The sequence below is a fragment of the Hemicordylus capensis genome, chromosome 2, assembly GCF_027244095.1.
Source record: "Hemicordylus capensis ecotype Gifberg chromosome 2, rHemCap1.1.pri, whole genome shotgun sequence".
Taxonomy (NCBI): Eukaryota; Metazoa; Chordata; class Lepidosauria; order Squamata; family Cordylidae; genus Hemicordylus; species Hemicordylus capensis.
This window is the reverse complement of record NC_069658.1, coordinates 377483133-377510123: the sequence shown is the minus strand read 5'-3', so window position 1 is coordinate 377510123 and position 26991 is coordinate 377483133. Positions and strand designations below refer to the sequence as shown.

Below are 26991 nucleotides of genomic sequence, written 5' to 3'. Positions count from 1 at the left end.
CCCATCTACTTAGCGGTGCCCTGGCACCAAGGCAGCCAACGCTCCCACTCCCACGAGTTCTAAAGTCATAGGGGAAGGGAGTGGAGGAAAGTGTGAAGGAGAGGAAGTGACTAGCAGGCAGCAGGCACAGTCTGTCACCTGAAGCAGCTGCCTTGCCACACCGCATTCCCCTGCCCGCCCTGTCAGTGGTGGGAAGAAGAGTTCTTGGGAGGCAAATTTAGAGAGCCAGGGTTGGTACAGAAAGTTTAACAAAGTGGTAAAAGGTAAAGTTGTGCCTTTGAGTCAGTGTCAACTCCTGGCGACCACAGAGCCCTGTGGTTTTCTTTGGTAGAATACAGGAGGGGTTTACCATTGCCATCTCCCACACAGTGTGAGCCTTTCTGGGAGGCCAGTATAAAAATTGAATGAATGAATGAAATGATGCCTTTCAGCATCTTCCTGTATTGCTGCTGCCCGATATAGGTGTTTGGGAAACATATTAGTGGGGATTCGAACCAGCAACGTCTTGCTCCCCAGGCAAGTTACTTCCTCGCTGCGCCACAAAGTGGGCAGTGGCCCAAAAAAGAGAAACCCTAGGAAAAGGGATAGCAGAAGCATGGAGTTGAAGAAAACAAAATCCAAGGAGAAAACAGGACTGCTACTGTGCACTTTGGGCAGGTAGGAACAAGGGAGGCTGTGAAGGCTGCAGGCCAAGAAAGTACAGGGTTGCTCGGTCAGAGTCCAAGTCCCACAGAGGCGTATCTAGGAAAAATAGTGCCTAGGGCAAGCACTGAAATTGCGCCCCTGTCCAAATATCTGACACCCATCTTTCAGATAACTTTACCATAATATCAGCTGAAAAATACAAGTCAAGCTCGTTAATCTTTTAATATTTCAAAAATTATTTAGCAGTGAACGTAACCAGACCAAAAAATGCTGGAAAACTATGAATTTCAGTATGCTGGGGCTCATGAAATACCCAAATACTATGTGGAGGTGTACTTGGAAAACTAAACAGAAGTGCCTGTCTAATTCTCTACTATGCATTGTAGCATAGCTATTACATAAGTTTTAAAAATAAATGGAGAATTTGACTTTTCCCAGATACTCTGAAAATAATTAAAGGATATGCAGAGTTAACTGTGTCACTGCTTGGAATATATTCTAGTCTTTCAGAAAGACAGTTAAAATGAGAGAGCAAGAAACTCCCAGTGGGCCTTAATACTAAGGATTTCACACTGATTCAAAGACAAATTCACCATTAAAAGCCATATGATTAAGACATCACATTTAACTCACTTATCACAAGAAGCAAAGTAAGAGCAAATGAATACAGTCCTAGCTCATAAGCTTCAACTCAGTATTCACAAGCCCTGATTCTCTGTACTTAGTGCCAAACTGGCCTCTAGGGCCTTGCAGGGACCATTTGAGCATGTGCGGTGGCCATTTTTAAAAAAAAAATTTTAAAAAATGGCCGCTGAAAACAAAATGGCCACCGCACATGCTCAAATGGCCTCTGCAAGGCCTGGCATGGCCTAGGGCCTCACAGAGGCCATTTGAGTATGCACGGTGGCCATTTTGTTTTTGGCAGCCATTTTTTAAAAATTTTTTAATTTTTAAGAATGGCACCCCCCTTCAAGTGGCACCCGGGGCACGTGCCCTGCCTGCCCTACCATAGATACGCCCCTGAAGTCCCAACAGGCACTTCTTCCAGTTCAGTGACTTTTGCAGTCACTATACTATTGTGACCTGGAAACCCTAACAGGGCAATGAGAGGCAGGGCTGAAATTCATATATCCATTTAAACAGCCAGTTAAACAGACTTCGGTGCTCGTGATAGTAAAATGTGTGTGTTTTTAAAAGTAATGTTGGAAGTGAATGTAGAAAAGGGTGGCTGATGGAAGAGGAAGGATAACATATGAAGTAGAGGTGTGCTCCATCATTCTTTGTCATCAGAGTGAGTGTAGCTTTCCCACAATGAGTGGACAAAGTTTCCCTGCCTGTCTCTCTTCCTCCTTTCGTGAATGCAATTCTTTGTGTTTGCTTTGCATGATTTGAGCCTGGCAATCTAATAAAGTGGTTTCACCCCCTCTTGTATGCTGCCATACAGTCACTACCACTCCTATCATGCATGTTCATTGGAATCCCTGTTACATGGCGAGCTTTTTGAGAAGGTTGGAGAGGAATGGGCTTATAACTTCTGGGAACACATGTGCTCTGACTCACACACACACACACACACACACACACACACACACACACACACAAGATGTAGCAACTAGGTTCTTTTTGGAAGAGGGAGCAAGCTGTGTACAAGAACTACATGGAGATTCCTGATTGCAAGATCTGGTGTTGTACAATGTTCACTGTATAACTGCATGGCAACTCCTCAGTCTTTGTTTTGTAATCATAGAGCTAAGCATATAGCAAGCCAAATACATGTCAAGCACTCACACCAGTCCCTTTGTGTGTGTAGTGTCTGAGTCTTTTTTCCTTTTCTTTCTTGGTTCAGTTTTATTGGGTGTTTGTTTATGCGGGGCCCTGTAGCACAAACAGTTACCCAAGTCTTGTGGCAGATGTTGGTACAACTACTTTCAGTCTTGTGATGCGTGTTGCACAGATACCCCAGCACACCCAGTCAGTGAGATGACTTGCTCTGCTCAGTGCACAGTCAATGAAGCTACATGGTAGAACCCTTGGGTTCTCTTAGAGCCAGCCATATTGTCCCCTGTATGCCAACACTCTCATTGTTTGAACATGCAGTGAAGCATCGAAGTCTAGTTCCAGTGGGATCAATCTGGGAAACCATGCATGGACGAATCAAGTATTTAACGATCCACAATGAAAGTAAGGCTCTTGAGCAGGGGCTTTTCCCTCATGCTTTTCTTACAACAGCTGTTGAAAGGCTGGCATTTTGCATCTGGGTTAGAACATCCTTGTTGGCTGTTTTCTGTGCTAGGCCCTGCTCCCATCCTGAATTGGGTTGATTTCTAGAAAGACCTGAAGATCTAATGGGTACAGTTGCCAGAGGCACACATACAAGATTATATGGCCCCAACCCAGGTGAGGTAGCCCAAGAGTTCCAGTGCCTGTCAGAAACACTGGGTATTCTTCAACTCTCAGTCTTTGTGGGCTGCTGGCCACAGAGCACTACTCGGCTAGGAAGTACATGGTCACACTGCAATGTACTCCCTCTGCCCCAGAAGCTTATGTGCCGTCTTCTCTGAAGGGGACAGATCAAAATGCATCTTGGTGAACCCAGCAGGGATGTATGTTTTTCCTATCTTATCAGAGGTACAAATCTTTTTAGCTGCAAAATCACTTGATAACAACCATTCCTTCAGACTCCAAAGGCTGTATGGCCCAACACCTGTTGGATGCACAGGGCAGATGCATTTTCCATCCAGACTGTTATATATGATTGCAAATCTCCAACCATCCCTTCCCTCAGCTATCCTCTTCCTCATTGGCCGGTGTGTTGCTTTTCCCTCTCTCCAGATTTGTGTGCACAGAACATGTGATGTGAGGCCACACAGTGATGTTCTGCCTGCTTGTGTCAAAAAATCAGTGCATTTGGTTGTTGGTATCTTTAAAAATGTAGTCCTGTGTTGATGAGCAGTCCTTGATTCCCCAAATCAGTGATTTTCCAAGGGGAGGGGTGGCCTTATTATCATGCTAATTACCTTCATGTGAGTGATCCCTTCTCTCTTTCTTTGCTATTCTGTCATCCTTACTAATCTGACTAATGCTACCGGGTTGGTTTGGGCTGGTTTTCTCTCCGATCCCCTGGGTCTGTGATCAACACATCCCTGCTCTGATCCTGCTCATCTTGCCACTTTCCCTTCATCTCCCCAGAACAACTTCATCAATCTGAGTTTCCTTAGGCTGTTCCGAGCTGCCCGCCTCATTAAGCTGCTCCGACAGGGCTACACCATCCGCATCCTGCTCTGGACCTTTGTCCAGTCCTTTAAGGTAACAATAAACTAGGCTTTAGGGCCTAGTTACTGACTCTGAGAGTCTTTGGTATTTGACAGAAGTTGGTGGGAAGTGAAGCGGGGGGGAGGGAGGGAAATAATAGGAGTGCTGAGGATTTCGCAGGTAACCACAAGAGACCCCCATCCCCATTGGTCTGCCTGTTTATCGATCTGTTCATTCACCACCTATTAACATGAACTTTGAATCATGGGCTCTTTCTGCCATCATGCTGACGCTGAATCATGTTTCATGAGCAGTTTTCCATTGGCTCATCCTTTTACATGGGTAAACAATTGCTGCAGGTTTTCTCTAGTCAGGATGGGATGTAGCAGGGAGGGGCAGTGATACAGCCTGCAATCACTCCCTTTCATTTATCCAGTGGCAGCAATAAGTATGTGGGAACATGGAAGCCCCTGCTGCATAGTTGGAGCCATGTTCCCAGTAAAACAAGTGTGGTTGGGTTAAAAAGTTTAATCTTAGAAGGAATAATGTACGCTCATGTTTCCCCCCCATACTAGGCCCTTCCATATGTGTGCCTGCTGATTGCAATGCTCTTCTTCATCTATGCCATCATTGGCATGCAGGTAAGTGCCAGGAAGTCACCATCCCATGCTAAGGCTCACCATGCATGCTGCAAAGCCTCTGGCATGGCACAGGTTAATGGCATCATTGATTCTGTGCTCAGGCCTTTGAACTTGAAAAACGAGACTGAGCATGGCCTGGGACTGTCCCCAAGCTACACTAGGCCTCACTGTGCAAATGTGGAGGCCTCCAGCACACTGCAGGGTGAATGACATCATCTTCATCTTCATTGTCATCCCTGCAACATGCTTGAAGTCTCCATGCTTGCACAACAAGTCCTAGTGTGGCCTGGAGACAGCCAGGTCAGTACCTTTCATTCTCATCTTTCTAATAACATTCCAGGATACAGCCAATACAATATAATATTTCTCTGAGAGCGAAAACAAAGCTTTATGTAATGTGTTGCCAGGACTCAGACTTCCCACTTTCAAAGTGGAAGTGTACAATAACATGGAGTGTACAATAACATGGAGGATGGGGTAAACAGCATTCAGGAACCATGTCATGCTTCAGGTCTCCTAGGGCAGTCTGCACGTGCTCTGTATAAGCACTAGGAGTCTGAGGCCAGGGGCGCAGCCACCATTGGGCGAACGGGTTTAAAGAACCCGGGCCGTCACCAATCAGGGACTGTGAATGCAGTTCCAGACGTAGGGGGGAGGACGTTATTTTGGAACTGAAATTGGCCCACGCTGCATTGGCAGCACAGTCGGAGTGATTCTCCCTGCCTTAAGGCAGGGAGAGCCACTCCTGGTCTCGCTGCCAAAGCAGTGGGGTTGATCAGTCTCCCTCTCAAATGGGGCCCAACGCACCGTGGGCCAATCTCCCTTCCAAACGAGGCTGCGCAATTCCGTTTGGAAGGGAGACCACGCCCCCTGTGTCTGACGTCAGACATCTGATGTCAGATGTGGGGGCATGGCTAGCTGGGCCCCTGTGTCTGCCACCAGCCTCCCTACACTCCTGTCTGACGTAGCCTCACTTGGGTTCCGTCCGTATTTGTGTTGGCTATTGTGGAGAAAAATGCAAGGAACACAAAAATTCCTTTATGCATTTATTTAGAAGAGATAGAGAAAAGTGTATAATAAAAAGCTGCTATTATTATTATTATTATTAGCCAGCTCATAGACCCTCATGGACTAACCAGAACCAGGATGAGGAAAATTAAAATGGCGGGGGGTGGGGGGGGAGAGAGTGAGGATAGATTAAAACAGAGTCAGTTTCACATATCACAGCAGGGCAATTGCTGGCCTTTTGATGCTTTGGGGTACGCAGCTTCCAAAAAACAGGAGGACCCTCCAGAGCCCGCAGCTTGACAAAGTTAGGAGCCTCAACTTCCCCCTTGCTTCATTCAGGTGTTCTGTCTCTCTGGTCCTCTACTCTTCCAGCGCTCTCCTGTTTTGTACCCCTCTCCTATGTTATACATCAAAGTCTGTACAGAGGCCTTCCCTCTAGTAGCTTCAGCGTTCCACCAAAAGAATTGTCCTTGAGCACAAAAAGCCCCTGGTATATCTCTTCAGAGTGGTCTTTTTGCAGTTAATCAGAACAGAGAAGGAAGGGAGGCAAGCAGGGACGGGGTGAATTCCAGGTGAAGGATGGAGCTTGGCCCAGGCTATTCTGATAGACATCTTAAGAGCAATAAATATATCCAAGAGGAGACACTGGCCAGATGGCTTGGAGGCAGTTAAGCAGTCACAGAAGCATTTTACAGCCATGTCTCTAAGCAAGCAGTTTTCTTGACACACACATCTATTTCCCACAATCCCCCCCCGCCCCCAAAGTTCATGTGTCTAGCCATATAGAGCTTTGAGTGGTTCTGCTCACTTGGGTGGGGGGGCTGAAAAATAGGGACCGGGGCCAGTCCATGACAACCATCCCAAGAAAAAGCTGTTGCAATGCCTCCACCTGAGGACTTATCCATGCTCTCTCCTCTAACTCAGAGGACTTCTCCACAGAATCACCTGCAACTTGGGAGTGTATGCCTCTATTATCATACCACATTCAGAAGGAGCAAGTGACTCCTCAGCCCCACCAGATCTGGTCTCTTTGGAATACAACACAATCCCTTTAAGTCCAAGCTGTTTTCTACTTGCTGCAGGATTGCTTAAGCTTACAATTTACTCCAACAATAGAGTAACACTCCAAGCTCTCTGCTTGGCGCTTTCCAGAATAGCTGCTCAACAGCGGCAAAATGCTTCCATTCAGGCAAATCACATTCAAAACGTAAACAGCAGGAGGAGCAGTCTTGCGAAAACTAACAACCCGAAAAAACCAGCAACTTCTTTATGCCTGATATACAATGTCATAGCACTATATCACAGCTATTAAATTCAAAACAAGGCATTGGAAATATGAATGGCACCCTACAGTCAGCGTAGGGACTGCAGTGTCACAACACAGGAAGTGTGGAAGCACACTTCAGAGATACGCCGTGACTCCATTGCAGGGTCTAGTCTGGAAAACACCCTTGTTGAGTTGCCTTGCATCCAGCTTGACCTTAATTCCAACCCCACAGTGAGCTGTCCATGGTTTGACTGCCATGCATGGCCCCAGCCTGGAACAGGATACCGTTTCATATCGTGAATGCTGCAGCTAAACATGTAAATAAGCCCCACCCAGCCATGCTAATAAGTGTCCTCACACCCAGTTCTACAAGCACTGACTCAACATAAGAACATAAGAACAGCCCTGCTGGATCAGGCCCAAGGCCCATCTAGTCCAGCATCCTGTTTCGCACAGTGGCCCACCAGAAGCCACTGGAAGCCACAGGCAAAGTTGAGAGCATGCCCTCTCTCCTACTGTTACTCCCCTGCAACTGGTACTCTTAAGAAATATTTTAAGAGGCTCCCCCACAACCAGAGAACCTTCGTTTCCTGAAGTCTTATATTTCTAACTGTATCTGAACGCATTTTTCCATTCTTCTTCTTCTTCTTCTTCAGGTCTTTGGTAATATTAGCATTGACAACGATGAAGAAGATTCTGCAATCACTGAGCACAACAACTTCCGCACATTCTTCCAAGCCCTGATGCTTCTCTTTAGGTGAGGCCCAGCCCTAACAGATGCCTTGGAAGTCCATGCTGCTACTATTGTGATCACAAGAGGACTGATCCACTTAGCTTAGCCAAGCCTCCCCTGTGAGAAGGTTAGGATGGCCTCCCAGCTAAAGGACAGCAGCTGTGCTTCAACCAAAGTGGGTGTATTCCTGTAGTGAGCAGGAGATTGTACCGTAAACGACTTCCTATGCCCACCCAAAAGGTGGCTGAATCAATAGACTTCATGAAAAATACCTGTATTACCAAGCTTCACAGGGCTAGTCAAGAGACCCGTCTATACCCAGCAACGGTGTTCTGTTCCAGACGTGGCTACATGGAACACTGTGTGAGCCTATCTCTATATGTCCAAGCATTGTATGCCTTTGGTTATTACTGTAGCATCTGAAGCTTTCCCAGACAGGCGGCTTCGCTGTGGCAGGAAGCGCCTAAAGTTAAGCTGTTTTGAGCCCTGCACCAAAGTGCTACTTTTTTTATGTTGCATATAATGAGCAGTAACTGAAAATCGTCAGGAGCAAAGCTGAATAAGGCCGTTGGCTGCATGAACAGCACATTCTGTCGCCACCTTGACATTTCTGTAAATGTTTCCCTCATATGAACTCACCCCACCCCACCCCCCAGCCTAAGTGTAGCAAAGATGCATTCAGTGGCTGATTGGAAAAGCTCCTGATGAGATGGAAATGCTGCTCTTCTGGCTGTATGAGTCCCCAAGACTCATCGAGGCTGTTCATACAGGCAGCCCTAGCCAGGCTTGGGCAGCCCTACCTGGACAGGGCTACTTGTGTGAAGCACTGGGATTGGAGTTTCCCCAGGTAGCCTTTTACTCTGGCTTTGACCCAGGTCCTGGGGTCATGTGTCTACTCAGGCTGTAGGCAGCCTAAGCAGACACAGAGCTGGTTGCCTAGAGCAAGGATTCTCATAGTTGGGTCCCCAGAATGTTATTGGACTTCAACTCCCATAATCCCCAGCCAAAGGCCACTGAGGCTGGGGGTTATGGGAGTTGAAGTCCAATAACATCTGGGGACCCAGCTAGATGAGTCTAGTAGATGGTTGAGAATCCCTGGCCTAAAGCATCTGGCTTGAGGGGAAATCCCTCAATGCACTGGTCTTGTGGTAGCAAGCATGACTTGTCCCCTTAGCTAAGCAGGGTCCATCCTGGTTGCTTATGAATGGGAGACTAGAAGTGTGAACACTGTAAGATATTCCCCTCAGGGGATAGAGCTGCTCTGGGAAGAGCAGAAGGTTCCAAGTTCCCTTTCTGGCTTCTCCAAGACAGGGCTGAGAGAGATTCCTGCCTGCAACCTTGGAGAAGCCACTGCCAGTCTGTGAAGACAATACTGAGCTAGATAGACCAATGGTCTGATTCAGTATATGGTAGCTTCCTGTGTTCCACTGTGCTCCTCGTGCGGTGCATTAAGGGCTTCTGGAGGACAGGCTTCATTTTCATGGCCTTCAGAGATCTGCGCTGCTCAGAGCAGTGTGGATTGTGTGGGTGCATGAGTCACACACCACACAGTGCATCAGTAATCATCTGCAGGGAAGGTAGGTTTGACCCCCGCCCTCTCTGCCCCAGAAATGTCCATGTGAATGACCTCACCATCATTTCCTCTTTCTTTTCACATTGCCAGGAGTGCCACAGGTGAGGCTTGGCAGGAGATCATGCTGTCCTGCCTGAGTGGAAAGCCCTGTGATGAGAAAGCAGACCTCAAAGGCCCTCAGTGTGGCAATGAATTTGCATACTTCTATTTTGTTTCCTTCATCTTCCTGTGTTCTTTCCTGGTACGTCAAAGGGCATAAGGGGGTGGGGTGGGAGGTCAACATGGGACATGTGCTGTGCATCCAATGAATAAAACTGTTGGTGCTAAAGGTAAGGATACCAACAGGAAGGCTTTCCCGATTATCCAGACATTCAGGCAACAGTTCTCTTACCTAGCTGAGACAGGCACCGCTGAAACTTTGCCCCCCACCCCACCCCCAGCCAGGTGGTTGCCTTGTTTGCCTCTATGGTTGACCAGCCCTGCTTGGTGGTGCAGTGTTGAAGGAGGGCTCCTCTAAACCTTGGTCAGCCACTTCTGCTTTCTCACTCACTGAAACTAGTAGAACAGACTTTCTGAAGCCGTGAACCAGCCAGGCTCCACTTCAGGCTACAACTCAGAGATCCTGTTGTGGAGCTAGGAGCTGGGGCCCGAAGCAAAGGACCTGGTCAGAAGAGGCTGGGGTCAAGGGCCTGGTCAGGGAGAGGAGGAGCAGAAGGGCCAGAGGCAGAAGCCATTGTCAGAGCTGAGCTGGAGTTGAGTACTGAATGAGGCGAGGTGGGGCTATTGCTCAGTCATGTGGCTTTGCTCAGATCGACCAGCCAAGCCTAGAGTGACTGTTGCATGGGACCAGCCAAGTCCCTCAGGTCACCTGAGCTGAAAGCTGTTATATGGGTGAAGTTGGCAGGACAGCTCTTCAATGAGGCAGGGTGAGCCAGTTGCCTCAGGCACAGACACAAAAGGGAGGCAAAGCAGACAGCAAGCACTGGGCCCCTGCTCCCATGGGCACCATCCCACAGACCGCCTTGCCCCCGCTGCCACCACCCTTTCTTACCCCACTGGGATATGCTGTACAGTTTCCCCTCCTTGCCCCACTAGGGCACACCTCTCCTTTCCTTTCTCCCCTCACCTGATGCATGCATGGACCTTCCCTGCTGCCGCTGCCTGGCTGGATGCCATAGTCTGAGAGCGCTCATGTGTCACTGCTGCTGCTTCTGCAGCATATCCTGAGAATGCTGAGCACCTGCCTGCAGCTTGAGGGAAGGTCTTCTTTGCTTCAGGCAGCAAATGTCTTGGGCTGCCTCTGGATGCTGCACTTCAGCAAAGAGCAGGCTGAGGTCTCCCTCTGCCTGGGAGCTGCTGTGATGGTACAGGGAATCAGGTGCCTGAGTTCTGCTACCAGACTCCTGAGCTTGAGGCCTCCCCAGTGCCTTACAGAACCAACACAACTAAGGCCAGCTTCCCTACTCAAATAAAGGGTGGATGTGCCTTGTATAATATCCTACCCCATACTCTAAAAGGAGTGTTGATCGGGAGGCACAACAAGTAGCATATGGGTATATCACAGCCACTTCCCTCTTTCTATTGGTGCTTCCCAGATGATGAACAGGCAGTCCTGTAGCTGCAAGAAGGGCCTTTTCCTCCCAAGCATTGGTGGTGGTGGTGGTGGTGGTGGTGGTGGTGGTGGTGGTGGTGGTGTGTGAAGGAGGCTGCAGCCACAAGAGGGCTTGGGGTGGGCAAGCAGTCTTGGCCCTGTTACAATTATGTATACATGTGAGTGAGAGAATGTGTGTGTAGGTAAATAGAAATCTGTGTTTTTCTGTTCTTATGTTTGAATATACAGATTTTATGTCTGCATATCTATGTATATGTATCTGTTCTTGCTAGTATGTATAAAGTGTGTGTCTGTGTGTGTGTATCTGTGCACGCACATGTCTGTGTGTGTGTACATAAGATGAAGATATGTGGCACCTGTTTTGTTTTGTCCCTCTTACTGGCTACCTGAACTCATCTGGACTTGGGCCCCATGTGGTACTCTGGCCTGGGCCTGAAACAAGATAGGGCTCAGCATTTTCTGTGTAATCTTCAACTACTTAACGTGTCTGTGTCTGTCCTCCCCTGCTCCCTTGATATTGCAGATGTTGAACCTTTTTGTGGCTGTCATCATGGACAACTTTGAGTACCTGACACGTGACTCCTCCATTTTGGGGCCCCACCACCTGGACGAGTATGTACGTGTGTGGGCTGAGTATGACCCTGCTGCCTGGTAAGGACATGCCCACCTTGCCCCTTTTGGTGCTAAACTCAGAGCCCTTGTCCTACCCCAAAGCAAAAGCTTGGGGAAGTGGATCAGCTTGGTCCATGTTTGGGGAAAAGATTCTTTTAATAAGGAGAACTGAGGCAGGGAAGGGTGAAAAAGCAAAGCTAGCAGTTGGAACCCAAGTTTCCTGGGTTCGAACTACAACTTAGTCAGAAAGTGGGATCAAGCAGGTTGAAAAGAGAAAGCAGTGAGAACCGGGGCCTCTAGGGTCTCTTTGTTACTCTCACACAGGAGGGCAGCTAACTGGTAGGAGCCTCAGCTCTTGGGTTCTTGCTCCAGGAAGGAAGCAGTATTTATGAGGGTTAGAGCAGGAGGATGGGTGGCGTTTAAGACTCCCAAATTCTATTCACAAAAAAATGGGGTCGAATGGTTGATCTTGTCTATCAGAGCTGAGATGTGACATTAACTTGGTATACAGCCATTATCTGCTCTGATATGAGAGAAAGACAGACAGAGGCCTAAACTGAGACAGGGACTGAAGCCCTGTTTGCATGCAGCTCCATTTTATGTCACTTTAGCTGGGCTAAGCCGGTTAGTGTGGATTTGTGGCCACTGCCACTATGCCGTCCCCATTTCCATTCCTGTTGGCTAATTTATGTGGGTCTCCAAAGAAACAAGTGATTGGAAGAAGCAGTTGTTGGGGTTTATCATGGATTAACATTTCCTCTTTTAATTTTAGGTTTTTGCAGCTGGATTCTGTCAAGTCCACACACACCCTCACACTACCCCACACAATAAAAAGGGCACAATCTGTGAGGGATGCCCCTTACTATTTTCCTGACCTGCCATGCAGGCTACATAGTCCCTGTAGTGGGTAAAAGTGGGTCTCATCATTAGCCACCTTGGAGCCCATTATTGTCTCAGTGAAACTCTTGGCTTCAGCTGTGCTTCATGTTTTGTGCCAAGTTAGTAAGATCTGAGCCAGATTAGGAGTCATTTGGGGTGCCAGCTTTGCAGCCTGGACAAAACCCACAGGTAGTACATATTGTGCAGCAATACAATACACGTGCCCAGTTGCTCTGTTAGCAATAGATGACATGCTCCTAATACTTGAACCTGTGAAGTGAATGTGTGAGTGAGTGAGTGTGTCTGTGTCTGCCTGCTAGGGCCTGGCCTTCAATTCTGCTGTGTGACACCATTCTTGTCATTTATTTATTTATTTATTTATTTATTTTGCTGTGGGGAGGCCAGGCACTCTGCTGCTGCATACTGGCACAGTCAGCAGAGTTGTGGTCACAGCACCTAGCAGTAGGTCCACTCAGAATTCTCTTGGTCTTGTTTGTCATCCCTGTGCCCTGTTCAGAATGAATGCCCGTTGTGTCCAGGTTTAATGTGTTTGTTTACGCTGCCAGCCCTAACTGGCAAACCCTGCCAAGCCCAGCCGAGGGAGTATCTGTGAGGGAGCCTGTGCCGTGTGGGGGCAGGAAATCCAGGTCTGCCCCCACCCGGGCACTGGTTTCTGTGCATTTATTTCTCAACCCTAATGAAAAGACCGGAAGGAAAATACTGGCATGAATGCCAGACACACACACCCTAAAGTACATGGCACAATGATTGATTTCAGAGGGTGTTCATTGTGAGAGGTGGCAAGGCTGAGTGGAAGAAACGGAAGTTAGGAGCCAAGGCTCGTAGGTCTAGTCAGCTCTGATCTGACATACGCTCTTAAATAAATCTCCCCCTCCAGCCTTTATATCACACTGTTCTCCTCTGCCCCCACAAATTAATGCATGCAAATAGTAGTGCCCCACCTCCTTCCCACAATGTTGATGGGGAAGCATATAGAGCTGCAATGAGGCCTGGGCTGCAGGGCGCTGAGAGGCCCTTTCCTTCCTGTTCCATCCAATGGGGATGCACTGCTCCACCATGTATCCCAAGGGAGGTGGTATGGTGGGACTGAAGGTCTCTAGCCAGCAGTCCTGCTGTGTTCTGTGTGTACATGACAGTGTATGTGTTTCTCTTGCCCTGTAGCGTCTGCACTAACCCCCATGTATTCTTCTTGCAGTGGCCGAATTCATTATAAGGATATGTACAGTTTATTACGTGTAATATCTCCCCCCCTGGGCTTAGGCAAGAAATGCCCTCATAGGGTTGCTTGCAAGGTTTGACTTACACTAAAACCTGCTAGCATCAACGGAATGAATGTTGCTTATGGTTTCTTTAATATATATATTTCATATATATATATATATATATATCTGTACACATATCTATCTATATATTGCACTTTCAAGAGTAATTTAGTAATGTAATTAGCCAACAGAATGCGTGAAATGATGCTGCCACCCAGACCAGTACCGCATGGAGCATATTGGTGACCTTGAACCATCTCTGCTTGCTGTTAGCTGGAGCTAGGCCTGGAGGGTGCTATGAGTCTCTCTGTACCCACCTCTGCCACCCTCTGCACATTAATTCTTCATTTGGGGAGGACAGAGACTCCATTGACACCTCTGCCATTTCCCCCTTTCCCTCCCCTTTCCCGTTCTTTCTTTCCACCCTTCCTTTCCCTTCACCTTTCTCTCCCAGCAATTTGCCCTCCACCCACATTGGCAAAGAGGGGCTTTCTTATTTCAGTCTGTCTTTCTCTTTCTCTCCTCCTTTCTGCGGTTCTTCATTACTAAAGGGACCTGCTGATTCTACACTCCTTGGCCCTAAAAGTCCATGGGGAACTGTGGTCTGCACTATAGCCTCAGGCTGAGCAAAACAGATGGAGGCACATGCTTGAACCCATCCCTATTTGGATGGGAACACTAGCTCTGAAAGTAGAGAAGCATGTTCATAAGCATTTTGCTGGATCACCGCCACAGTTTGAGGAACCATCATCCTTCTACTCCCAGTCATCCATGAAGATCAAGCATATTCAGACTCTTTGCTGACAAGCAGCCCAATAATCTTTACATTTTTATCTTCCATTTTTTCCCTTTTCCAATTGATTTCCAATTTTTTTTTCTCTTCTTTGCATCTCTCTCTCTCTCTCTCTCTCTCCTATTGTATTTTTCTATCCGTGTATTTTTCCTTTTTTCTTCTTCCTTTTTTTGGTTGTGTTTTTGTTTTTGTTTTTTAATTTTTTGCTCCCAGGGGCCGGATGACTTTCATGGACATGTATGAGATGCTGAGACATATGTCTCCACCCCTGGGGTTAGGGAAGAAATGCCCAGCCCGTGTTGCTTATAAGGTAGAATAATGTTTAAGACATAAACAAGAAATATTTCAAGTTAGCTTCTTTTTTAATTTTTTTTCCAAGAACGAAAACGATAAACCTATAATCTTTTGTACATTTCTTCCCCCTCTCAATCCAATCTCTTGAGCAGTAACAATGTGTCCGTTCAGTACCGTTAGCGTTTCATGTTTCAGAGACTCCATTATGGCCAGTAAAGGTGGGGCGGGTAAGAAACAATACCAAGGTGCATGTACCTACTCAAAATACCCCATCAAAGTACCCATCCAAGAACCACCAGCCCATCCTTCTGCATCTAGCAGAAGAGACATTGCTTTAAATTTTTTTGAGTTCCCACTCCCATTGCTGCCCCACAAACAACCTCAACAGCTGTGATTGCTCTGTGACTACCCAGCCAATAACTATGCTCCAATTTAACAGGAATAGCAAAGCCGGAAGGGGAAGAGAGATCAAAGATCCAAAACACATTGCATGAAGTTATAAAAACGTAAGATCAGACCAGTCTCTGAGTCAAAATGATATCTAAGAGCATTACCTGCACTCTTCTTCATGTCATACTAGGAAAGGACTGAAGGCATTTGAGGCTGCGTTCACACAATCACAGTGAGTTAAGATTCTGGTTATCTATCCTGGTTAAATGCACAGTGGTGTGAACACAATTACCTGGAAATTCTGGGTTGTAATCAGTTCTGAGAGGCTCAGCAATCCTGGTTAACTCTTTAATCAGGATCACCATTACTGTGTGAACGCAGCCTGAGTGAAACATTTCAGAAGTCAGAAATCTGAATCTGGATGTGATTCCAGCTAGGAGTGAAAAGTGCAACTAGCTATCAGAGGGAACTGGTGCTAGGCTTGGCCTAGTGTTTCAAGATACAAGTATTGTCACTACCTCCATTTCACCATATTTCCAGATTGCAGACAAGGTGTCTCTTTCCTCACTGAGGAAGAGTCACTTTCCTCACTGCTTATTCCCCAGCCAGTGGGGAAAGAATATGATCCTGATTAATCCTGCTTTATACATGCCTGTTCTGAGCAGTGAGTTGTGTTCCCAGCCAACAAGCAGTTAAGAGTCCCAGTCTGCTATGCAGTTTTTGCCATCAAGTTAAATTGTTGTATCAGTCTAAGATGCTTCAGGTGAATGGGCTTTTCTGTTCTGTTCTACCCTAGATGAGATCACTTTAGATCACTTAACTTTCCATAGTGGTTTGACAGATATTGTCACTTCAAGCTGCATTCAGTTGGAAGATGCTGGTTGGGAAACTTAGCAATAAAGCAAGAAACAGCATCACAAAAAAAGAGGAGTGCACAATTGCATAGGAATTTATAATCATATGCCGCCACAATCCCTCATTTGAACTATGTTACCCATTATGACCATGTTAATACACCAGTGGAACTAGTAGAGATCGGCATGGGAATCAGCACCATGCCCATGTAGCTTGCAGATACTGGTGCACGACACTGAAATTCTCCTCTGGCAATGCCCAAGTGTAATTTACAATTATGGAGGTAAAGCAACCTTTTGGAATGCTTAGTATTCATCAGGTATTAACCTGGAAAAGCTTGTATTGATTCAAGCCCATGCCACTTTCAGCAAAATGACAGAGATCAAGCTGGTGCAAATGGGGTTGTACTCTTTGGAGTACTCTCACCTCCAGTATAGCTGCCCATATACCAGAGCTTAAAAATTTAGCATCTCAGACCATAGCTCCATCTATAATATGGGCTTTGTATGCAGAAAATCCCAAAGTTGGTCCCCGGCATCTCCAGGTAGGACTGGGAAAGACCTACTGAAACTTTGGAGATCTGAAACTTTGGAGAGCTGCTGCCCGCCGTCACTACAGACAATATCAAGATAGATGAACCAATGGCCCAACACCATACAAGACAGCTTCCCTTTGTTCCCTGTGCAGGACTGTACTCATTCTCTCATCCCCAAATCAGCAACTGGACACATGCCTAAGTAGAGCTCCTTTGTATAAGTGCAGGAGCTGCTACATTCAGGTGATACACTTTGTCTGCCTATTAGCTGACAGCAGCTATTAGTGGCGGTTAATTCTGCTGTCAGGATTGCTCACTCGTGCTCTTCCGGCTACCTGTAAAAGGCTAAGGCAAAAATGTTCTCATGGTTTATTCAGCGGTTCATTTGGTCTCTTTGGGCAACCTAAAACAAACACCCGCACACTTTCAGTTCCTTCTGGGTCATTGATCTGGCAGGCTTCTGCTTCATTGTGGTGTAGCTTCCTATGAAAGAACACAAACTTAAGGGAAGTAGTTCCCTAATCTTAACCAGAGACAAACAGCCACCCACGTGCTTCTCTGCCCCCCTTCTCTCTGCTACTCCATGCCCCCTTCTCTGTCAATGCAGTTCTAACCTATCAGACGCTTTTCCCTCTGCCTCTCCATATCTCCATACTCTAATCCTAATCCCCTCACACCTCACTAGCAAACTGCATCCTTTTCTTCCCCCACTCTACCACATCATTCAGCAACCCAGAGCTTTCTCTGTGATATTTTCCACATGTGTGTCTTATTTCCCCTTCACACTTCTCCACAATCATTAGGTTTCTGTTGCTGGCTTGTGACACAGATATTGAAATGTGCACTCTCCCTTGAATGGAAATGGCCTTTGGAATCTGTAGTCACTGTATGAATGTGGAGAGAAGAGGAGGATACAACATTTTCTTCCAGTTTGTCAGTGGGCATAGAATCTGTGGCTCAGGTGTGAGTGCAAGGTCAGAGTGAGTGCAAGGTCAGGTGTGAGTGCAAGGTCAGAGTGAGTCTGACCTTGCGCAAGTTATAGAGTGGTCATACCACTATAGGATGTTGAGAAGGAAGCTTTTTGTGAGGATCATGTCCACTCAACCAAAAGGAACAAGGAAAAAATGAGATGCTTCCCAAGGTAATGGTGAGTAAGAGGCAGTACCTGGGACCAACGTTCTTCATGCACTATTCTTCCTCATCTTTAAGGTGATTCATCCATCCTGGTATTCTGACTCAAACAATGACAGCACCTTGTCAGAGTATGGTATCAGACAAACCCCTGCACTGAGCAAATATGAGATTATCATAAAATCAAAAGGCAGGGAGAGACGAAGATAATTTGGTTCATATCACTCTGATAATGGAGGAACAACATGATGAGGGCAGAACTGCACAACCAGCAAATGCCATCACACACATCTAGTCTCTTAAGCTTGTGTGGCTGCTCCCATGTGATTCTTCCACCCCAACACTTTCTCCATTCCTAGATTACCAGGACTGAAGCCACAGAGCAGCCAATCCGTCATCTTTCTGTTGCTACAAAGCTAAATAGGCCAGTTATTTCAGCAATCTAAATAGTACAAGAGAAAAGGGGAGAGACGACAGAAAGTGAGATTAGAATATGCAATCTATCTATATAATTCTTTTAGACGTACCCATCGCTAATCCCATGCGTGGCAGCTCTCGTGTGAGTTTGCGAGAGAGCTGCTGGGAGGGGGAGAGGAAAGTGATGGCAGCAGGGAGGATAAGGCAAATGGGCGAGCAGGTGAATGGGTGGGGAGAGAAAATGGTGGCAGCAGTGGGGGGAGAAGGCAGTGGCGGGGGAAGAGAAAGCGGTGGTGGGTTGGTTGGAAGAGAAAGCGGTGGTGGGTTGGCTGGCCAGAGAGAAAAAAACTAGGGGGGGGGAGGGGGGAGGGCTGAGAATGAGGGGCCAAGAACGAGGGAGAACTAGAGGCGCAGATGTTCTGTGCCTGAGCCAGCTAGTATTAACTGAAGCCTGCATATAAGTATTCAATCATAATTAAACATTAAAGGACATTGTTTTTGTTAATTAAATTAAAGTTTAAGGAATAATAAAGAGAGAGAGAAAATGAAAAAGGTAGGCCGCTAGACATTATTAAAGGAGGAAAGAGAAATATAATATACATTCCAAGCTAAAATAGCAGAAAGGTAGTTATATTAGACAAAACCAAAGGAGAAGATGAAGCCCACAGGCTCTGGGGAGCCTGTGGCTGAGCTCCCCAGAGGTATCTGATAGGACACTGTGTGAAACAGGATGCTGGACTAGGTAGGCCTTGGGCCTGATCCAGCAGGGCTGTTCTTATGAGAGAGATGAAGCTGCATGTCAACTGCATAAAGATGACACTTAAGACCAAACTTCCCTCGTAACTACATATTCCAAAGTTAGCGCTGCACACTGAACCTAATAAAGTCTCTGTGTTCTCTTCAACCCACAGTGTCAATGGATCAGGGCATAAACCAACATCAGTGCAGTCTTATAGCTAGTACAACCATCTCTAGCAAAGATGTTAATGTTAGATTAGATGTTACAGTCTCAGTCAAAAGGCCATGACAGCTACATCACCAAAAAAATCCCTACGTAATTACAATAAAAACACAACAATGATACAATACATGTACCAGTAATGGAAAGATGGACCCAAAAGCATTGATATTCTTTTAGAGAAGTATCCATTTTATCCTCCAATCAACTGTACGCTTCTGTACAAAATTTTGCCTCATTGTGGCCAAAATCTGCCTTCTTCTTTACAGTATTGGGATCTAATCTGTCCAGAAAACGCCTGACTGTAAAAAGCAGACTTACTAGTGAACCATGCCGTTTATTCCTGTAGATTATTCCTTGCTTTCTGATGTGGCAGCTCAAGAAAAGGAGTGTGGTCAGTCTTCAGTGCATTGGAGCTGCTGCAACTAGCAATAGCAATAGCACTTATATTTATATACCGCTCTATAGCTGGAAGCTCTCTAAGCGGTTTACAATGATTTAGCATATTGTCCCCCAACATTCTGGGTACTACATGGCCCTGCATATGGGAAGCTGGAGGAATGCCCATCACCTCCTAAGGCAGTTGCAGCAGAATGAAGGAACATATACTGTTTTTAAACCCAAATATCTCCCCCCGCCACCCCTACATGAGTTGGGGCAACAGTTATGCCAGTCAGACATAGAAGCCTGGCCACCTTTTAAAAAAAATTGTTAAATTTATATACCGCCTTTCATTAAAAACAATCCCAAGGCGGTTTACAAAAATTAAAAAACATAATAAAAATGACAGTTAAAAGTATTAAGCTAAAAATATGACAACAAATCTAATTTAAAATATATAAAATACAGACATAAAACTGTACATGGATTAAAGCACACAGAAGCAGCAATAAAACAATCATGTAAAAGCCTGGATAAAAAGCCAAGATTTAAAAAGCTTTCTAAAAACTGTGATGGAGTCCAAGGAGAGAATGACCACCAAGAGAGCATTCCAAAGTCTGGGGGCAGCAACAGAGAAGGCCCTGTCCCACATGCACAACAACCGAACCTGCCTCATTGTCGGCACCCAGAGCAGAGCCCCCTCAGATGATCTCGTCAAGCAGGCAGGACATTATCAGAAGCAAAACTGCTCTGGATGTGATGAATTTATGATGTATCCTCATTTGTTTGTTTTTCAAAAATATAACCAAAATGTTTCAAAAGCAACAAAGGCGTTTAAAAATCAACTCATCCTTATAATAAACATTAAGAACTACCTTAAGAGGAAATAGGGTCACCTCACCTGAGCAAGAGAACCTGGTTGAGCATCTTGTTCAGTGGTCATGGTAGCCAGAGGTTTGCAGGAGTCTTGGACCATTTTCTTGGCACTAGAAATAAGAACTAGTATACTATAAGAGCATATACTTGGTGAAAGGAGATATGAGAGGAGATACACTGACGTACATGGAGCTCAGGGTCAACGCCTAGAGGTTTGGGTGTCAAGACCTGTAGGTTCCATTCCTACTTGTGCTATTTCCATATCTGTGCTTCTGTTGCCCAGCTCTACAGTACCCCTTGAGTACAAAGCCTGTTTTGATTGTAGTACCCTGCAAGAACCTCTCTACCTCCTCTACAGTATCCTGCTCCTCTGTTTACTCCTCCATCCATGTCCTTCCCACCAGCTTCCATTATCCACTCACCCCTATGTTAATTTCTCCATGATATCAGCTGTCCAGAAAACCAATGAGAGATATAATACTTTTGCAATTCCTTTACTTTCCTGTGGGAAAAGAATGGAGGTTTCTGAGTGCCTTATCTTCCCCAAGGGAGAATTGCTGTCTGTATCCATCCACCACCTCCCATTACCCCGTCTTCAACACTGCAATCCCTTAGCATATACACTTCTCAGGGATTCTTTTGCTTCGGACAGCCATTCAATGGCCTCAATTCTCTTACAAAATTGGGGCTTATATGTACCCTGTCATTTCCATGCTCACTGACCTGTGTTACAGTTAACACGATTTGTCCCTTTCATCTCCTTTAAATTTCCAATCCATGCTTGCTCCAGTGCATGGATGGAAAATCTAGGCAGTTGTCCCCCAAATCCGCATCCTGTGATCTCTGTGCCACAAAAGTACAACTCTCACGAGGAAATGGAAATGTATGAAGTAGAAGCTACGAGTTCTATGAGTGAAATTATTCGTGCAAAATACACTGAGAATAAAAATTAATATATATCATTTAATTTATTTATTTATTTATTTATTGTAGTTGGCACTGAGATATTTTGGATCCGTTCAAGAAAAGCTTTGGTGTAGTTGGTGGAGCAGAACAATAGGGAGAAAGACTGGTACAGAACAATACTGGAAGAAGGACCAGTGGGGACCAGGCAGAAGGAGGAAAACTATTCACATGCTGCTGTTACACTCAGACCTGATCTCTCCATTACTGACTGCAGAATGGGAATGGTTACAGTCTAGTTACATTTGAGGGAAGCCAATAATGGGGTGTGTCCGCAAGCAACGTGATCACTTCCCAGTCTCATAGGAGTGCTGGTCTGGTGCCAAAGGCAGGGTGGTGATGCTGTGGGAAATACCCATGTTGCTGCTCCCCCACCGCACACATACCCCCACACACACACATGACTCAGGCCATTCATATGTTACTAGGAGCAACCATGCAACTGCAGTTCACATGCTGCTCCTGGTAATGTATGAAGTGGCTCTCAGTCTTGGAGACTTCCACATTCTGGGAGAAAGCCACTGGGTGTGACAACCACCTGCTCTTCCCGGGTGTTGCAGCTACTGGGTTCTGATTGCAAAACAAAATGACTGTTTTTGCAACCATCGCTGAATTTTAAGTCAGCTGCCCAAATGTCCAAGGGCCTTTTCATAAACCTCAGTGAACGGATCTTCAAATACAATGCGAAAGAAAGGTCTGGAGGGTGCAGATATGTGGCTCCCTCATCTTGTCTAGGAGGTGACTACCCATGGAAGTGATCTACCTCACAACCTGCAAAGACCTGACTGGTTCTCTGACAAGTTAGATTTAATCCTGTGACAGAACTGCAGTTGACACATTGGCATGCAGCTGTTGGTGGACGGCTCAGAAAAAGAAGGGAATGTGAGGGAATAGGCAGCATTCTTATCAAATTGCCAAAGTGGAAAGAATGTTACTTAGTACTAGGGGAGGTCTAATCAGTAGGTCCCTAACACAGGGAAGTCTCCAAGGGTTACAGGTTTTCTGGACATCAGGTTCCTGGGGGATCTTCGTGCTGAATGTGTCATCATTACTTGTATGTGTTTCTTCCTCTTTCTCTTTTTGTTCTCACCTCCCTTCCCTGTTTTTGATCTCACCTGTCATCATTCTGTGCACCTCTGTTCAGTAACATCCACTTAATGAACCCAAAAGACCCTGATTGTCTAACCCCATTTCCATTGGTCCGTAGCCTATCTCAGCTATTGCACTAGCTGGTCAAGCCCCACCCTGAGCATCTTGTGTGATCTCCAGCCCATGGCCTTGGCTCAGAGGAATGGCACATGGCCCATAGTCTGTCAATTTCATTTCTTTCTTTTCTACCTTAAGGACGCACCCATTTTTGCACCAAGAGCCCACAATCCGGATCTTTCCCTTTAGAGCAATCTATACCAGAGCTATGAATGAGTCTCAACGTGTTCTCTGTGGATGCCTTAGTTTGCACTGTGCTGTGCCGTGATGCATGCTGCATGCTCTTTTTGCATGGTTCTAGTCTTGCGCACTTAATGAGATCTGCTCTGTTGAATGGTTTCAGTGCATTATCCTTGGACCCTTTCCCTGCTGTCTGCTGCTATCTTGGAAAGACGGGATTTTGTTTGGTTTTTTCCTGTGTTTTCCACTTTTTAGTGTTAATATATCAACAAATAATGAGCTTTTGGGGGAGAACTCTGTGGAAGTTAGGAAGAAAGATCCTATAAAGGATTCATTCTAAAGATTGTATGAAGTCTAGTTGGGGTAGAGCACAAGGCACTCAGATTTATGACGTCTACCTACAAACCTGGGAGGCAAGTAGACCAGTGATAGAAGTTGGAATTAAAATCTATTCCTTTCTCTTGTAGGGGAGTGGAATCCAGAAGATTAGAGCAGGAGCCTGGAAACTAAGTCCAGCTTTCAGTTCTGCTATAATATAAAGGTCCTCATGGAGAGACATCTAGGATACAAGCATCTCCTCACTAAATCAATTGGAAAACTTGCATTGGTAGTCATGTTGTAGATTGCCTCTAGTTAGATGATGACTCACATCCCAGTATTTACTTAAAACTATAGCAGGAATTGTTGTGCGCAAGGCTCCAATCCAGAGCATACACCACTATGTGAGTTCATGTTCATCAGGGTCTTGTACAGACAATAATTAAATATAAGATGAGAACTTAAGAGAAAAGCTTCTACAAAGATAGGAATTTACTTACATGTCTTCTAGTACTGATTATTTTAATCACAGACAAAGCATAAGAAAAATATAACTGATTGCAAAGGGTTTTACATGAAAAGTGATTTCAGGGAGCATAGTTATTACTTCCAAGTTACCTCAGTCATAAATAAAAATTGTCCAGAGAGTCAAGTGAAATCCAAAAAAACAACCTGGCATCCATCAAATTTGTCCCCTTTTTTTATCCTAAGATTTCTCATGCTCAATCAGGAAATCCTGACTAAGAGAAATACATCAGCATTCCAATCCTCTCCTAATAGAAAACTACTGTCTATATGAAAGGGGTTAATTGTATATCTGAGATAAAGAGAACAATGTAAACTGTCTGTGTGACCTTACATTGTACTCTTTAACTCAGATATATAATTAACCTCTTTCATGTATATTTAACTTTAATGTTTGAGGAGCAGAGAACAAATTAGATAAACTGGATTAATTAATTTTATCTTAAACCCTTCCTGAAAAACACGCCTAAATGATTATGGGTCATCATTTTCTAGGTCAGTGTTGAACCAAATGATTAAGGAAAAGGAGTGATTTTATTCCAAAATCCATGACTCTTACAGACCAATCAGCCACATCTACTTTGAACTAATCCCCATTTATTTTAGTAGGATAAACTTCTAAGCAACTATGCTTAAGACTAAGTTTCCACAATTATTGTTTGGAGTCATTTTCAGCCTCATCTCCTAGTAGCTGATGCAGAATCCATGACATTAGTGGATAGAAGACATCCAATAAGAGAAGGATGAGACAGGAGGTACTGAGTATTCAGTTTGTTATTCAAATGTTTGCATCAGGGCCTTGGTCCTCATGAGCTTCAGTGGGAAGAGATGTTAAATCCCATGATCGAGGAAAAACCCCTAAACTCAGAGTTCTCCCCAGGGCTCTTGTGTTCGTATGTGCATGATGACCTGGGAAGTGAGGGGGTCCTAAGATGACACCTTTCTGCTTGGATCTCTGCAGAGACTACTTCGTATGGACCTGCCTGTGGCAGACGACAATACAGTCCATTTCAATTCCACCCTCATGGCATTGATCCGGACTGCGCTTGATATCAAGATTGCCAAAGGCAAGTGCCACTCCCAGAAACACTGGAGAAACTAATGTATGGCCTGTCAGTCAAGTTAGAGGATTCTGGGAAATGAGACTGGACATAGGAAAGTGCATCCTAACATACCATAGCATCTACTAGTATGTAATTCTGTCTACTACAAAGGGGACATGGACACTGCCTATGGTAGAGACAAAACTCCCTAGACCAGATGCTACCCATTGGCGTTCTTCACACAGCAGGCTTTACAGTGGGTTTACTGCAAGGCTTCACTGTGAACTCAAAGTTGTCACTAAAAAACAATAATCCAAAAAATGGATTTTAAACCCCAGATATAAATTGGGCTACACTCTGAGGCACAGTGAACATCCTAAATGGTGTGTGAAGTGCTCCCTGGTAGATCGCAGGAACTTCATGGTAAATATGCCTGATATGTGAATGTATACCCTCCATTCCAGAGGAGATGCAAGCTAAAGGGCTTTAAAAGCCCTATATGGAAAACGTCATTGAGGCATGGTGGAGAAAGGGCATTCTGGCTGCTCAGATTGCCCAGTTACTTTAATATTAGATTCTGCTAGGAAAAGGCTCTACTGAAGACCCCTCAGAAAAAGAGCATTGTTGCTTTAAAATGAACAAGCTTCTTAGTGTTAAAGGTTCATATGGTGAAATGTTTTTGGCACTGTTCAGAGTGAGGCCCAGACAGAGCATCAAATTTTGTCTTGGTGGTTTCAGAGGTACTGCAAACTCACATAACAAATCAGTGCTCATTCTCACTCTTAATTTTGTATCTGGATACTAACAGCTGAATGTCCAAGCAGCCTTCTCCTTAAGTCTGAGGGGTACATGCATAAAATGTGGTCTATGCCCCTTTAAAATTCTCTGAAGTGGGGTCCTGACACTGTCCTGGTAGACTAGTACTACCACTTTGTACTGCCAATGGACAACTGAATGTCTGAGTGCTGCCCAATTAAAAAAGAATAACTCCTTGTGTGTAAAAAAATAGAATATCAGGGAGAAAGTTATGCTAGAATCCTTGTCCATCTTTCACAAGGACATTTTGAAATGGAGAAAAATCAAACATGCCTCATGTCATGTGAAGTGTGGGTTTTTAAAAAATGTGTCTTTGGACCCTTAACAGTTCTGTTAGTGGAATGGCTGTAACACCATCTAATAACTCTTGTACATGTGTTTTTAATTGATTTTCAGTCTATAATGAAGGTTTATAAATACAAGAGTGATAGGAATAATAAATGCAATTCAAGAGACACAGAACAAAAAAAAAAAGTCCTAGTATTTGTGGGGAAGGGAATCAGGTGCTCAGATGTTTATTATTTGTCTCTCATTCCTGGTGTGTGTTTTCTAGGGGGTGCTGACAAACAGCAGATGGATAATGAGCTGAGGAAAGAGATGATGGCAATCTGGCCCAACCTCTCCCAGAAAACTCTGGATCTCCTAGTCACCCCTCATAAATGTAAGAGCTGCCTGCTTATCGACACGCTTGTTACACTGAGAAGATACGGTCACCCACCTCTTGATATTCGCTTTTTAGTGTTGCCCTGCTAACTGCCTGGTGGAGAGAACTGTGTTACACACAGACATATTATAAACACACATATTATTCCAAAGCATTTTTACTAACTTGCAGCAGTGACTGCTTCCATGCTCAACACGTTTCTCATTAGTCAAGATCAAGATAATCTATGTGAGGTTGCTAGTGGTTCAAGCTCAACTCCTACCAAGTTGAATTTTCCAGTGGATTTGCACATATTGAGCACATCATGTAAATTGATACACTGAGACGACAACTACCATCCTGATTCAGCCCAATTTTGGACTCTTTTTCAGGGCATGTCACAATTTGGAATGGAATTATCTAGTCAAAATGAACTTGTGTGCTTCAAAAACTGATTGTGGAAGCTGATCAGGGAGATGAATTGGGTGGCATCCAGGCCTTCAGTGGAGTGGTGCACCAGTGAAAGAAGCTCCTTCTGCAAGTACAAAGAGAACTGCACTCATACACTGATACCTTCCACTGGTGCAAGGAGCATTTGCTGATGATGCACCATTCTGCCAATGATCTGGATGCCACCCAGTCTTCAACATGTGGCAATTGCAGTTATCACTTGATAACCTGAATAGGTGAAACTGCTAATATCTGTCTTGAGCAATTCTCTCCCTGTGGCAGATGTACAGTCAGTCTTTTCTCTTTTTATTTCTTTAATCTTTAGTTTATTTTTAGCCTTTATTCTTCAAGAAAGCACCTCACCATTATCGTGTCACTACTCTCTGTTGCTGCCATTTTCAGGTGCCCCCTCCCAAGGAGCTACACACTTTTATTCCTGGCGCCCCCTCCCAAGGAGCTACACACTTTTATTCTTTTTTATTCCTGGAGGAGCCATGTCATTGCCTTCCCACCCAAAATATCTATAAAATAGAAATCAGGCATACCTATCCCTCAGCTTGCCCTGATATTCACCAAGTCTGCCACTCCAAAGAGGCCATGGGGAACGAAATCCTTTCTTACACCACTGCAGAGTGTACCCCACCAGCCAAGGAATCTAAACCCCAATGGAAGCCAGAGAACAACTTTGAGCAGTGCCAAGAGAGCTGTCAGG

The 26991-nt window shown here is 45.2% G+C and overlaps 1 protein-coding gene across 11 annotated transcripts in view; it reads left to right on the top strand.

The window, feature by feature from the left end:
• The window catches only part of CACNA1A (calcium voltage-gated channel subunit alpha1 A), a 401410-nt gene that overhangs the window by 312548 nt on the left and 61871 nt on the right, over positions 1-26991 (top strand). For 8 of the 11 annotated variants that reach the window (XM_053290756.1, XM_053290753.1, XM_053290758.1 and 5 more), the window contains 8 exons: positions 3835-3951; positions 4473-4538; positions 7470-7570; positions 9210-9360; positions 11255-11382; positions 14512-14608; positions 24289-24394; positions 25740-25847. In XM_053290756.1, coding sequence (XP_053146731.1) covers positions 3835-3951; positions 4473-4538; positions 7470-7570; positions 9210-9360; positions 11255-11382; positions 14512-14608; positions 24289-24394; positions 25740-25847 — 874 coding nt within the window. Of the gene's footprint in view, positions 1-3834; positions 3952-4472; positions 4539-7469; positions 7571-9209; positions 9361-11254; positions 11383-13438; positions 13536-14511; positions 14609-24288; positions 24395-25739; positions 25848-26991 lie in introns of all 11 variants that reach the window. The other 3 variants (XM_053290757.1, XM_053290752.1, XM_053290754.1) reach the window with 1 other exon arrangement.